General features: G+C 40.7%; 1 protein-coding gene across 1 annotated transcript in view; it reads left to right on the top strand.

Moving 5' to 3' along the window:
• The window catches only part of PSMD1 (proteasome 26S subunit, non-ATPase 1), a 95,385-nt gene that overhangs the window by 26,758 nt on the left and 54,675 nt on the right, over window positions 1-13,952 (top strand). The window contains exons 13-16 of the mRNA XM_049769301.1: window positions 962-1,073; window positions 2,528-2,724; window positions 5,851-5,946; window positions 9,048-9,112. Coding sequence (XP_049625258.1) covers window positions 962-1,073; window positions 2,528-2,724; window positions 5,851-5,946; window positions 9,048-9,112 — 470 coding nt within the window. The remainder of the gene's footprint in view (window positions 1-961; window positions 1,074-2,527; window positions 2,725-5,850; window positions 5,947-9,047; window positions 9,113-13,952) is intronic.

Raw genomic sequence — 13,952 nt, 5'->3', positions numbered from 1 at the left:
GGCTCCTATTTGACACTTTTAGTGTTACAAAGTGTTTTGTTTTGTTTTGTTTTTAGAACTTTCTTCTTGCTGTCTATACTTAGGGATCATATCTCGTTAGATTCAGGGGGACTTTGGTACAAAGGATAGAAACCAGGTCAATGCATGCAGGCAGGCGCCTTACCCTGCGAAATATCTCTCTAATCCCAACTTTAACTCTTTTTTTTGTTTGTTTGTTTGTTTTTGGGGGGTTTTTTTTGGGTCACACCCGACAGTGCTCAGGGGTTACTCCTAGCTCTATGCTCAGAAATTGCTCCTTGCAGGCTCGGGGGACCATATGGGATGCCGGGATTCAAACCACCGTCCTTCTGCAAGCAAGGCAAATGTACTACCTCCATGATATCTCTCTGACCCCCCAACTTTAACTCTTGATCCCACTTGCTTCCACTTTCTTCACAACCATGTTTAATTATAGATTTTCTGCCTCTGTTTTCTGTCTTCTATATACTCATCAAATATACTCATCTCACCTACAAAAATTTTTTTCTTGGCCCTCTTAGTTGTCATCTTTCTCCTTCCCTTTTCATATAAATTTGTTGAAAGAGATATACCAGCAAGCATTATTGTTTTGAAACTGAAATTTTTACAGTTACTGCTTGCCTTACTTTGTTCATTCTCACTAGGCCAACTATTCTCTGTATTTAATGCCAGAATATATTTGAAATTTGGAAAACTTGGGATTGTTTTGTTTTGGTTTTTTTTTGGGACACACCTGGTGGTGCTCAGGAGTTACTCCTGACTATGCATTCAGAAATTGATCCTGGCTTGGGAGACCATATGGGACGGCAGGGGATCAAACCACCGTCTGTCCTAGGCTAGCATGGGCAAGGCACCTTACCTCTTGTGCTACCACTCTTGCCCAGAAAACTTGGATTATAAGTATGATATACCAAATCAACAACGCCCCTGCTTTTTTTTCTAGATTGTTCGACATGGTGGTAGTCTGGGTCTTGGTTTGGCAGCTATGGGAACTGCACGTCAAGATGTCTATGATTTGCTTAAAACAAACCTTTATCAGGATGATGCTGTAACAGGTAAGTGGTTCTAAGCTAGTACACTTTCAGTTATAGTAACTGTAATACTTACTTCCTACCTATATTTTGTAGATGCTTACTACTCTACATGAGGATATGATTCTTTTCCTATTGTGAAACTCATGAAACAAATGTTATGTTCAATATTTGGCTCATCATTGCATGTGTGAGGTCCTGGGTTGATCCCTAGCACTTCAAAGAAATAAAGTGTCCTTTTTTTTTTTTTTTTTTTTTTTTTTGGTTTTTGGTTTTTGGGCCACACCCGGCGGTTCTCAGAGGTTACTTCTGGTTATCTGCTCAGAAATAGCTCCTGGCAGGCAAGGACCATATGGGATGCCGAGATTCGACCCAACTACCTTGGGTCCTGGATTGGCTGCTTGCAAGGCAAACACCGCTGTGCTATCTCTCTGGCCCCATAGGTAGCCTTTTTAAAATTAAATCTCCTATGTAAGTTTTTATACATTAGTTTTGCTCAAGGAAGATTTGTAGTAAGGGATAGTCTGTACTCAGTGAAAATGTAGGAAAAATCTTTAAAATCACTAGGATTTGGGGCCGGAGAGATAGCATGGAGGTAGGGCGTTTGCCTTTCATGCAGGAGGTCATCGGTTCGAATCCCGGCGTCCCATATGGTCCCCCGTGCCTGCCAGGAGCAATTTCTGAGCCTGGAGCCAGGAATAACCCCTGAGCACTGCCGGGTGTGACCCAAAAACCAAAAAAAAAAAAAAAAAAAAAAAAAAATCACTAGGATTTAATGGTACATTCTGTAAATATTTAAAGGAAAACTGGAAAAGAGGGGTTAAAATGTTTCCTCCCCTGGTTTGATCTCTGGTACCACTAATCCTGAGCCCTACCAAGAGTGTTCTCTGAGCATTGCTGGTATGGCCCAACAACCCCCTCCTATAAAAATTTAAATTTAAAAGAAATAATTTAATTTAAAAATTAAAACTTGGGACCAGAGAGATAGCATGGAGGTAGTGTGTTTGCCTTGCATGCAGAAGACGGTGGTTCGAATCCTGGTATCCCATATGGTCCCTTGTGCCTGCCAGTAGTGATTTCTGAGCATAGAGCCAGGAGTAATCCTTGAGCACTGCTGGGTGTGACCCAAAAACAAAAAACAAAAATTAAAACTTAAAAAAATAGTCACAAATATGTGAATAGTTATATTTGTGTATTGCTTTTTTGGAGGAGGGTTAGGCGACATCTGGTGGTATTCATGGTTTATTCCTGGCTCTGCACTCAGGAATTATTCCTGACAGTGCTCAAGGGACCATATACGATGTCAGGGATTGAATCCAGGTCAGCTGCATGCAAGGCAAACACCCAACCTGCTGTACTCTCTCCAGCCACTTTGTATATTTGCATCTTATCAGAAGGGAATGGTTTCTGTAGTTGATGCTCATGTAAGTCACTTGCAAAGATAAGTTTTATTGACCTTTTATATTTGTGCTCCCTAGGAGAAGCAGCTGGCCTTGCCCTAGGTTTAGTTATGTTGGGCTCTAAAAATGCCCAGGCTATAGAGGACATGGTCGGCTATGCACAAGAAACTCAACATGAGAAGATACTGCGTGGTCTTGCAGTTGGCATTGCACTAGTGATGTATGGGAGAATGGAAGAAGCCGATGCGCTCATTGAGTCACTCTGCCGTGATAAGGTAGGTTATATATTTTTTACTATCTTCTCTGCCACATTTATGGTTGTCTTCAGCATTTATGAAAACAGTGACTGTTACCTTTCTTCCCTTGAGATAATTTGACTTCATTTATTGATATATTTTCTTGGGTTTTTGTTTTGTTGTTTTTGGTTTTGTGTAGCCTTTGGACCATACCCAGTCATGTCACTGGTTGCTCTCCAATGCATGACTTGGGTGGCCATTGCCACTTTATAGGGTCATATAAAGGTAGGGATCAAACTCAGACCTCTCCTGCATATAAAATATATACACTAACCCTAACCCACGGAGCTATCTCCTTACCATGATAAAATTTCTTTTTTATGGGAGGGTTTTGGACCATACCCGGTAGTTACTCTTGGATCTGTACTCAGAAATTATTCTTCTCAGGCTTAGGGACCATATGGGGTTCTGGGGACCAAACCTTGGTCAGCCATGTGCAAGGCAATTGTCCTTACCTGCTGTGCTATCTCTTGTTTCAGCCCCTGATCAAATTTCTTACAAGAAAGATAAAGCCTAGAGCTGAGTGATAGCACAGTGGTAGGTTGTTTGCTTTACATGTGGCCAGCCTGGGACAGATCCGGCTTTAATCCCCGGCATCTCATATGTTCCCCCTAGCCTGCCAGGAGCAATTTCTGAGCACAGAGCCAGGAGTTACCCCTGAGTACCACCTGGTGTGACCTAAAAACTAACAACAACAACAGAAGAGAAAGTCTAAAAGAACTCAAGAAAGAACACTGTTTATTCTAAATTTATAAATTTGAAGTGATAGATAAAGAAATAATTGGAGAATTTTAAATTGAATCGAGGATTTAGGTGTAATTTTCAAGTAAACAAAAGTTTTAAATATTTTGTTATTAAAAAATTAATTCTTGGGGCCGGAGAGATCGCATGGAGGTAAGGCGTTTGCCTTTCATGCAGAAGGTCATTGGTTCGAATCCCGGTATCCCATATGGTCCCCCGAGCCAGCCAGGAGTGATTTCTGAGTGTGGAGCCAGGAGTAACCCCTGAGCGCTGCCGGGTGTGACCCAAAAATACAAAAAAATAAAAATAAATTCTTTAGGTAATTTATCTTTATTTAGATTGGTTTGGGGGCTACAACCAGCAATGCTCGGGGTTACTCCTAGCTCTGTTCTCAGAGATCACTCCTGGCAGTGCCTTGGAGACCATTTGGGATGTGAAAGATCCATACTTGGTCAGCCACCTGTGAGGGAAGTATCTTCCTGGCTGTACTAATGCTCCTGCCTAAATTGGGTTGTTGGGTTTTTCTGTTTGTTTGTTTGTTTGTTTTTTCGGGTGTTTTTTTTGGGGGGGTTCACACCCGGCAGCACTCGGGTTACTCCTGGCTCTTCGCTCAGAAATCACTCCTGGCAGGCTCAGGGGACCATATGGATGCCGGTAATTGAGCTGAGGTCAGGTCTGTCCTGGGTCAGCCCCATGCAAGGCAAATGCACTACCGCTGTGCTTTTGCTCCAGCCCCACATTAAGAATTTTAAAGTTGATTTCTTTGGAGATTTTTCTATTTGTTTTTTTGGGTTTTTGTTTTGTTTTGTTTTTTGTGGGGGGTTTGCACCTATGGTTTGAAAATCCAAGTGTCAGTCATACAAAGCATTCACTTAATTGAGCAATTTCACTTATTGAGCTATTTCCCCAGCCCTCAAGTTGATTTTTTTTTCTAACTTGATCACTTTTAGAAATAAAGATTTTAGAATGATTTCATGGTGATTTATTAAGGCAAGCAATTTACTACATTGTGTGTGTGTGTGTGTGTGTGTGTGTGTGTGTGTGTGAGAGAGAGAGAGAGAGAGAGAGAGAGAGAGAGAGAGAGAGAGAGATATAAAACAGTGCCAATCTCTACTTGTTTGAATGGTGTGTGTGTGTGTGTGTGTGTGAGAGAGAGAGAGATAAAACAGTGCCAATCTCTACTTGTTTGAATGGTGTAGTCTTTCCCTTCATTGCATTTTATTTTGTGATGTGTGTATGGTAGGTAGTCATTAGTAATAATGCTGTTCTCTATAACCTGATAAAAAGCATTGTTAGAGTTTATTGACTAAACTGTTTTGCTCAACTCTTGACCTAATCTCTTCCACTCAGTGCAAATAAAGTAAAATGTGGAATTAGAGACAAGCTTCTTTGTAAATGGAATTTTATAAATGGAAGTTGAATGTCATCAGGCAGTGAATATTGGACTTTATGCTTTCTTTTGGCAGAACGGGCATGTTGCATAGAATAATGGAAATTACAGTTACTGCATTTTACTGCCCCATCATTCCACATTTTATGCCTTTCCTCCAAAATAAAAAGTGGGCACAACCATATGTGAAGTGCTTTTAAAGGTTTTCATTTTTAAAAGTTAGATTTTTTACCTATATTCTTTAAAAATTGGAGCAATGATTACTTAGTTGTGAAGATTACATGGCAAAATACAGTTATTTTTCCTGTACTTGAGTTTTCTTTCTCCTGTTTGTAGAATTAAATAATTAACGATGGGGCTGGATGGTGGAGGATGCCATCCAGCCCACGTGGCTCTGCAACCTCCATGCAGTCGGCGAGTCCCAGGCCCAGGTGAAATCACTCACTCACAGTCAGGCTTTAGGAAGAATCATCTTTATTCAGGCCCTATTCACCACATGTGTGTGGCCTATCTCATAACCTTTTAAGCAATAGTTATTCTTGGCCCTGCATCTAAACTCCTTTCAGCCATCTTTCCTTTGGGCTCCATGCGGCCCCATGATCCAAAAGCCAGGGAGCCGAGCCGGGCCAAGAGAGGAACGGCCAAAGGGCCGAATTCCCTTGGTCCATGCCTTATCTAACCTTTTCCAGACCCCTCCCAGGAATGGGAGGGGCTCGCAGGTAAGGTTACGCCTACTATCCGGTTCCCAAGACCCCTCCCCAAAATGGGTGGGTCTAGGGTCTCAAATGGGTACACCCACACTGTTCATTTAGAAAACTACCAGGTACAACAAGTTTTCCTTTTTTTTTTTTTTTCTCACACAGGAGATTCATTTGAGTTTCCAAACACATACAGGAGTTTGTTTCCTTCTGTAAGTATTAGGCTGTAGATATTACTATTTGAAATAGGTTGATGTTGAATTCTATTTTTCTTAGGACCCAATTCTTCGAAGGTCTGGAATGTATACTGTGGCCATGGCTTATTGTGGCTCAGGTAACAACAAGGCTATTCGACGACTGCTTCATGTTGCTGTAAGTACTCTCACCTTTTGGGGGTAGAGAGATGAGAGGCAGAATTTGCAGATAGGAACTAAATATCTAAATGATACAGTGCCCATATCATGTGACCATCACTGGTTGTCTCAATCAATAGTCATTGACTCAGATATTAGCTGTGACTAGCATACGGTTCACTTAACTTTTCAAAAAAACATAGGACATGATGACAGTTATGCCATGCATACTCGTTAAATTCATGTAGGTACAACTCAAGGGAGATGAACAAGGGACAAAATATTTTAATGTGCACAGCTCCCCTAAGAAAGGGAAACCTAAAAGGAACCCCTTCTTAGAACCTTTTTGAGAAGTTACTGTCCAGGTATTTCTGAGGGACATGGTCTTTTTTGGGGGGAAGGGTTTACATTCTGCGGCGCTCAGGGGTTATTCCTGGCTCTGTGCTCAGAAATCACTCCTGGCAGGCCGGGGGGCCATATGGGATGCCAGAATCTAAACCAAGGTTCGTCCTGTGTTGGCCACGTGCAAGGCAAATGCCTTACCACTGTGCTGTTACTCCGACCGAGGAATATGATCTTATAGCAAGAGACAGGTTACACAGGAAAGTCATTACCCAGGTTTTAAAACTTCTTCCAATCATAGTTAATCCTTCCAGTTTCGATATGATATGAGCAGCAATGTTACCTAATATTTTAGTAAGCATCCCAGTATGTTTTCACAGTAGTTTCTTTAGATGTGCTGGGAAGATGGTAAACCCATTATCATCTTTTTATGTAGAATGAATTGAAAATTGGTATTCTGGGGCCCGGAGAGATAGCTCAGCGGCGTTTGCCTTGCAAGCAGCCGATCCAGGACCTAAGGTGGTTGGTTCGAATCCCGGTGTCCCATATGGTCCCCTGTGCCTGCCAGGAGCTATTTCTGAGCAGACAGCCAGGAGGAACCCCTGAGCACCGCCGGGTGTGGCCCAAAAACCGAAAAAAAAGAAAGAAAATTGGTATTCTTCCCAGAGATGTTTAAAACTGGTATTCTTCCACAATGTCTGTTAATAATGTATCCTTTGTCAGTACAATATGTCACATTTAAATGTTTATATTTTTGTTCAAACTTAGGATATACGTTTAGAAAATCACTTTGGTTAGATTTTAATTGTAGTCATAAAAGTTAGCATAACATCTTTTTAAGTAGCTATGAATTTTGTTGTTTTTTTTGTTTTTGGGACACACTCAGGTATGCTTGGGGTTTACTCCAAGCTCTGTACTTAGAATCACTTTAACAAGACTGGGGAAACCATATGGGATGTGATTGAACCTGGATCATCTGCGTGCAAAGCAAATATCCTACCTGCTGTACTATCTCTCTAGTCCTAGCTATGAATCTTCATTAATTTTTTTTACTACTTCTGAGTCTTCAAATCAAGAAATTATTTTTATGTTTTTTAATTTGGAGATAGATGGTTTTTGCTCGCAGTGTTCAAGGGCTACTGCTGGGTCTGTCAAGATCAAACCAGGGTTGATTGACTATGTATGCAAGGCAAGTACCTTTAAGCCCTGTACTATCTCTCTGGCCTAAATCATTCACTTTTGTTTTTTGTTTTTGATTTAGAGGGCCACATCCAGCAGTGCTGAGGAATTACTCCTAGCATTGTTTGGGGGGGGGATCATATGAGATGCTAGAGATTGAACTTGGGTTGGCATTGTGTAAGGCAAGCCCCTACCTGCTGTCCTATTACTCCAGTTCCAAAATCAATAATTTAAAAAAATTATTATAACAACATGATTTACAAGTTGTTCATAATACATTAAATATTCAAACACTAATCCACCACCTGTGTTGCCTTCCCTCCACCAGTGTCCCCAGTTTCCACCCATCACCTAGCCTGCCTTTTTGCAAAGGTACTTAATGTTTATTATAACACAAAGGCAAAAGAAATTATTAAAATTTAAATCAGGGCCAAAATATAATAAAGAAGGTAGAATACTTACCTTATAGCAACCATAACCAACCCAGGTTCAATCCCCAATACCCGACACCCCAGATGGTCTCCCAAGCACTGTCTGGACAGATTCCTGAGTGCAGAGCCAGGAGTAACCCCTGAGCATCAATGGGTGTGGCCCCCCCCCCCAAAAAAAAAAAAAAAAAACTTAGATCAGTAAGAGTAAATTTGTAGTAGTTGTTATATCTCTCAGTGGTATTACTTATGTTATTGTCTAAGAATTTACTGGGCTGTGATTGGTGCTACTTGAGCCTTCTGTATTACTGTTTAGGCTCACTGGGCTAGGTGGTCGGTCTTCTGTGCAGCTTTCCCATTTAATTTATTGTGATCCTATTGAGTTGACATATGAGATTTTGAAGTGTCCCATAGCCACATGGTTCAGGATTTATAGATCTGGAACAAATGTGGAAGCAGTTTGATTAAACTGTGGACTTTTTCTGTCAGAAGGTGCCAAGTGTGGCTACAGGCTACTCTGCCTTCAGGCAGAAAGGGGAATCTGCCTATTCAAAGAATTCCTATTCCAGACTTTTTGGCCCTGACCAGACTATCTGGTGGGAAGAATCAATAGCTACCACTTTATTTTAAATAAGTCAGTAATTTTTTTTTTTGTTTTGGGACCATACCCAGTGACGCTCAGGGTTTCTCCTGGCTCTGAGCTCTGGAATCACTCCTAGAAGGTCATGGGGACAAGGTAGGGTGCTAGGAATTGAACCTGGGTTGGCTCTGTGCAAGGCTGACACCCTATCTGCTATACCTGCTCTGGCAATGGTTTTTTTTGTTTGTTTGTTTTGGTTTGGTTTGGTTTGGTTTTTGGGCCACACCCGGCAGTGCTCAGGGGTTACTCCTGGCTGTCTGCTCAGAAATAGCTCCTGGCAGGCACGGGGGACCATATGGGACACCGGGATTCGAACCAACCACCTTAGGTCCTGGATCGGCTGCTTGCAAGGCAAACACCGCTGTGCTATCTCTCCGGGCCCGATCAATGTTTTTTTAATCAGTTTTTCTCAATTATGGAAAAATAGACAAATATATTAATGACAATAAGACATTTGAATATTGGCCTCATCAATTTACTTAATAGAATGCATAGTATAATGGTTTAAAATTTTAAAATTTTCCTACCTAGGTGAGTGATGTTAATGACGATGTCAGAAGGGCAGCAGTAGAATCTCTTGGGTTCATTCTATTCAGGTAATAAATTTCTGATTCTATTTATATTTCCTTTCTTGATAGCCCTTAAACAAACTAAATATCTGAGAAATTGTATATCTAGGTTTAGAATGAGGACCATTTAAGATTGCAATTAGTATGACTCATATGAAAAGGTTCATATATCTTGACATTCTGTTTTACTATTTGAAAAGTAGTAAAACAACTTATTTCTGGATTTTTGTTTTATTTAGTTTTCCATAACAGTTATAATTTCTTAAAAATTCAGTAAGAACACTTTCATATATATTAGTAATTTAAATGATACTTTCTTTAATGACTGTAGAATTCTTGAAATTTTCCAACACATTGGTGCTACAATTTGTTTTTCTTGTCATCTGTGAGCATCATTAAATTCTACTTTTGGGGGGCTAAAGCAATAGCACAGTGGGGAGAGCGTTTGTCTTGCATGCATCTGGCCTGGGTTCAATTCCCAACATCTCATGGTCCCTAAGACAGCCAGGAGTAATTTCTGAGCACAGAGTCAGGTGTAACTCCTGAGTACCATCCAAAAACACAAAAATACCATTGTGGTAGGTACAGCATCAACATTTTGATGAGATTAAAAGGCTATATTTAAAAGACTGAGAAATTTGCCGATTAAGATTATTTTGAACTTGAAAATTTTAGATATGCCAGTATGGTTGTTCTTTTGGGCTAAGAGTATTGCAGGATTGCAGACACTTGCCTTGCATGTGGAAATCAACCCACGTTTGATCACTTGACACAATGTACCCTGAGCATAAATCCTGGAGTAAGCTCATTGTACAGCCCAGTGTGGCCCAAAAAGTTCTTTCCCTCCAAAAAAAGGGGGAGGAGAGGGAGAAGAAAGAGAGGGTGGGACAGAAGGAGGGAGGAAGATGATGACAACTACAAATTCTGGATAAAGAAACTAATGAAATACTACACAGCTTTTGGTGGGGGGAGGTTGGGCCACACCCAGCGGCACTTGGGTTACTCTTGTGGTTCTGCACTCAGATCACTCCTGGCATTTTTAGGGGGCAATAGGGGATAACAGGGATCTAACCCGGAGCTGTCCTGGATTGACAGTATGCAAGGCAAACGTTCTTTAGCTGTGCTATTGCTCCGGCCCCTACACAGCTTTTAGGAAAGATAAAATCATGTCATTGGCTGCTATGTGAATAGATCTGATACCATGCTGAGTGAAGTTCAGAGGACAGAACAGACACAAAATGATCTTTCTCTTATGTGGACCTAAGAATACATAGTCGGGGAATAACAAATGCCCAAAGACAACAGAAATTAAGAACTGGTCTTTAGTAGGAAGTTTACCATTTGTGGGGAGTAACGGAGGACATTGGACAATGCTGGAGGGAAGCTGACGCTCTGGTGGTTGGGAGGATGTGGTGCTGGAATCTTGAACATATGAAAAATCTACTTTAGCAGTTTTGTAAACCACGGTGCCTAAAATAAAATTTTAAAAAAGATGTACTGTTTGGAAACAACCAGGATAGAATTCTGACTCCACCACGTACAAGTTAGGTGGCTTTGGGCTTGTTTTCAAGTCTCCTTGAGTTTCCAGTTCACCTGTGAAATAGGTACAATAGTGTTATGATTATTAAACTATTACTCATGGCACTAGTGTTCGTACATACTAGTAATGGTTCTTGCACTTGGTTGATAGACACAGTGATACTTTTTCCAGAAGTTACTCTGGAGGAAGGAAAAGCCACCTAAGCTCAGGAAACCCAAGGCCCCTCCTAGTAATTCTCAGCCAGCTCAGCTGTTGATTCAGTGCAGGACCCATGGGTGCAGTGTTCCTTCAGCTTCATGGTGCTAGGGAGTACCTGGGCCACCCCGGCTGTACTTGTGGTCCTCCATGGGCACACCCGCCAGTGCTCGGCAGCTTTACAGCTACAACCAGTGATACTGGTCGGAGGATACCACGTAGTACCAGGGATCAAACCAGAGCATGCACCTTAAAGCTTTGCTGTGCAACTTGTCCAATCCCCAAAAGTTATTTTATTTTCTCCTTAGATCCTTTATCAAATTACTTTTATTTAATGAACTGGGTCTTTAGTATATCTTAAAATATGATGAATGAAATTTAAAGGTTATATGGATGTTGTTATTAACTTCTTATAAAATACCTAGTAAAATCTAATTTCCAACATACATGTAAATGAATGTTCTCAGTTTACATGCACATAAATGAACCAAGTGTTTTGTGTCCTGAATCTCTGAAATAGATTTTAACTGCTGGTAAGAACATTTTCTTCTAGAGACTGGGAGGTGGCTCAGAGGGCTGGAGCTCATGTTTTACATGCAGAAGCCATGGGCTCAGTCCCTGGCATCATGTTCTATTCCATTATTCCTCCATCCTCCTCATTTTCTTCCTAGGAAAGAATATATTCATTTTATTCCTATTATATATTCCTGACATATTTTATATCACACTAATCAGTGGGTTTGTGTATATATTTATTCAAATATGAAGCTAATAATTTTTATGAAAACTTTTTCATCCATTATGTTTAGTTTGGTTTGAAAACCATACCCAGCAGTGAGCTCTGAATTCAGGTCTTCTGACTTTTGGGGAACTATATGCAGTACTGGGGATTGAACTTGGGTAGGCTGCTTGCAAGGCAAAGAAAGGCCATATAATATCTCTAGCCCCCATTTTGAACCTGGCAATATCTTACTTTCTAATTTGCACTTTTTATTTCCTGTACATACATACATGTTATACTCTAGATGAGCAGCAGGTGTCTCCCCTGAGCTGCTTCTTGGCTTGCTAGAACTGCTGCCAGGGTAGTCATGTCAAGCTGAGTACTTGCTCATTATTTCTGATACCATCTAGTTTTTGTAATATTATTATAAAATTATATATAATTATTAAAATATTATAAAATATTACTTTTTACAATATTATACATAGTAGAAAATGTAAAGGACTTCAGAGAGGTGATTTTGTCTAAAGCCTCAAAGATGATTCAAATTTGGGACTGGAGCTATAGTACAAATGGTAGGGTGCTTGCCTTGAACGTGGATTGATTCCAGTACCCCAGTTGGTCCCCCAAGCGCTTCCAGAAATGATCCCTGAGCATAGAGCCAGGAGTAAATTCTGACATTCGTGCATTGTGGCCCTCCTAAAAAATGATTACATTAAATGCGATTAACTTGTTGAACAAACTGCATTAAAACCAGATAGTCGATTAGTTTAGTTTTATTTATCTGAAGTGAGTTTTTTTTATTTTGGGTGGTGGTGGTGTTCTTTTGTTTTTGTTTTTGATTGTTTATTTTCCCTTTTGGACCACATAGAGATGGCAAGGAATTTCTAACATCACCTAATTTTTGAACACTGGTCAGGGTTCAGTCCAGGCCAGGAGTAAGCCTGATATGAATCAAGTGCAGAATCTATCCCCAAGACCAAAAATGTTTAAAAAAAAAAAAAAACATTACTTTCTATATATATATTTGTTTGTTTGTTTTGTTTTGTTTTTGGGCCACACCCGGCGGTGTTCTGGGGTTACTCCTGACTCTGTACTCAGAAATCGCTCCTGGCAGGCATGGGGGACCATATGGGATGCTGGGATTCGAACTACCATTGGTCCTGTGTCGGCTGCTTGCAAGGCAGACGCCCTACTGTTGTGCTATCTCTCTGGCCCCCTGCTTCCTATAATTTGAAGTTTAGTTGCTATAGTAATGACAGAGTAGCCTGATAATAGTTCTTTCCTAAAATTAAATAATGTTGGAAATTCTTTGCCATCTTTGTTAATATTTAAGTTATCATGTATAAATGGTATTTTTTTTTTGTGTGTGTGTGTGTGTGTGTGTGTGGTTTTTGGGTCACACCCGGCAGTGCTCAGGGGTTATTCCTGGCTCCAGGCTCAGAAATTGCTCCTGGCAGGCACGAGGGACCATATGGCACGCCGGGATTCAAACCAATTACCTCCTGCATGAAAGGCAAATGCCTTACCTCCATGCTATCTCTCCAGCCCCAAATGGTGTTTCTTAATATGTAATAGGCTTTCAGATATGAAAAGTTCTTATAAATGAAAGGTAGATTCTAAATACATGTTTGGTTTTTTTGGTGGGGGGGGGTCACACTCGGAAGTGCTCAGGGGTTACTACTGGCTCTGTGCTCAGAAATCGCCCCTGATAGGCTCGGGGGACCATATGGGATGCCAGGAATCTGTCTATCCACTGTCTATCCAAGGTTGGCCGCATGCAAGGCAAACGCCCTACCACTGTGCTATCTCTCCAGCCCCTAAATACAGTTTTTAGACCACAAAAATAGCTCCTCATATATTAAAAATGTCATTATCATAGCTCTTAGTTTGATGCAACTCTAGCTGAACTAACAATCAAATAATTATCAACTTCATTAATCATTATAGTACTTCCATTCACTCTTTTGGTATTTGTTTTGAGGTTTTATTGATCTAGTTTGTTTTTAAATTTTGGGCCACACTGGCAGTGCTCAGGGCTTGCTCTCTTCTGTGTTCAGAGATCACTCTATTTTTATTTTATTTATTTTTTTTTTTTTTTGGTGTTTGGGTCACACCCAGCAGCGCTCAGGGGTTACTCTTGGCTCTACGCTCAGAAATCACTCCTGGCAGGTTCGGGGACCATATGGGATGCCGGGATTCGAACCACCGTCCTTCTGCATGCAAGGCAAATGCACTACCTTCATGCTATCTCTCCGTCCCCCAGAGATCACTCTTAGAAGGGCTTAGGCCCCACAGGAGATCAAAGTACAGTGGGTACACTGTAATATCTTGACCACTACCATCCCTTTATTTTAAAAAAAAAATGGTTGTTTTGGGCCACACTTGTAATATTTAGTGCTTATATTCCT

This window comes from Suncus etruscus, chromosome 2 (genome assembly GCF_024139225.1).
Source record: "Suncus etruscus isolate mSunEtr1 chromosome 2, mSunEtr1.pri.cur, whole genome shotgun sequence".
NCBI classification, from domain to species: domain Eukaryota; kingdom Metazoa; phylum Chordata; class Mammalia; order Eulipotyphla; family Soricidae; genus Suncus; species Suncus etruscus.
Note: the sequence above shows the minus strand (reverse complement) of the source record. Positions and strands in the feature narration are given on the sequence as shown.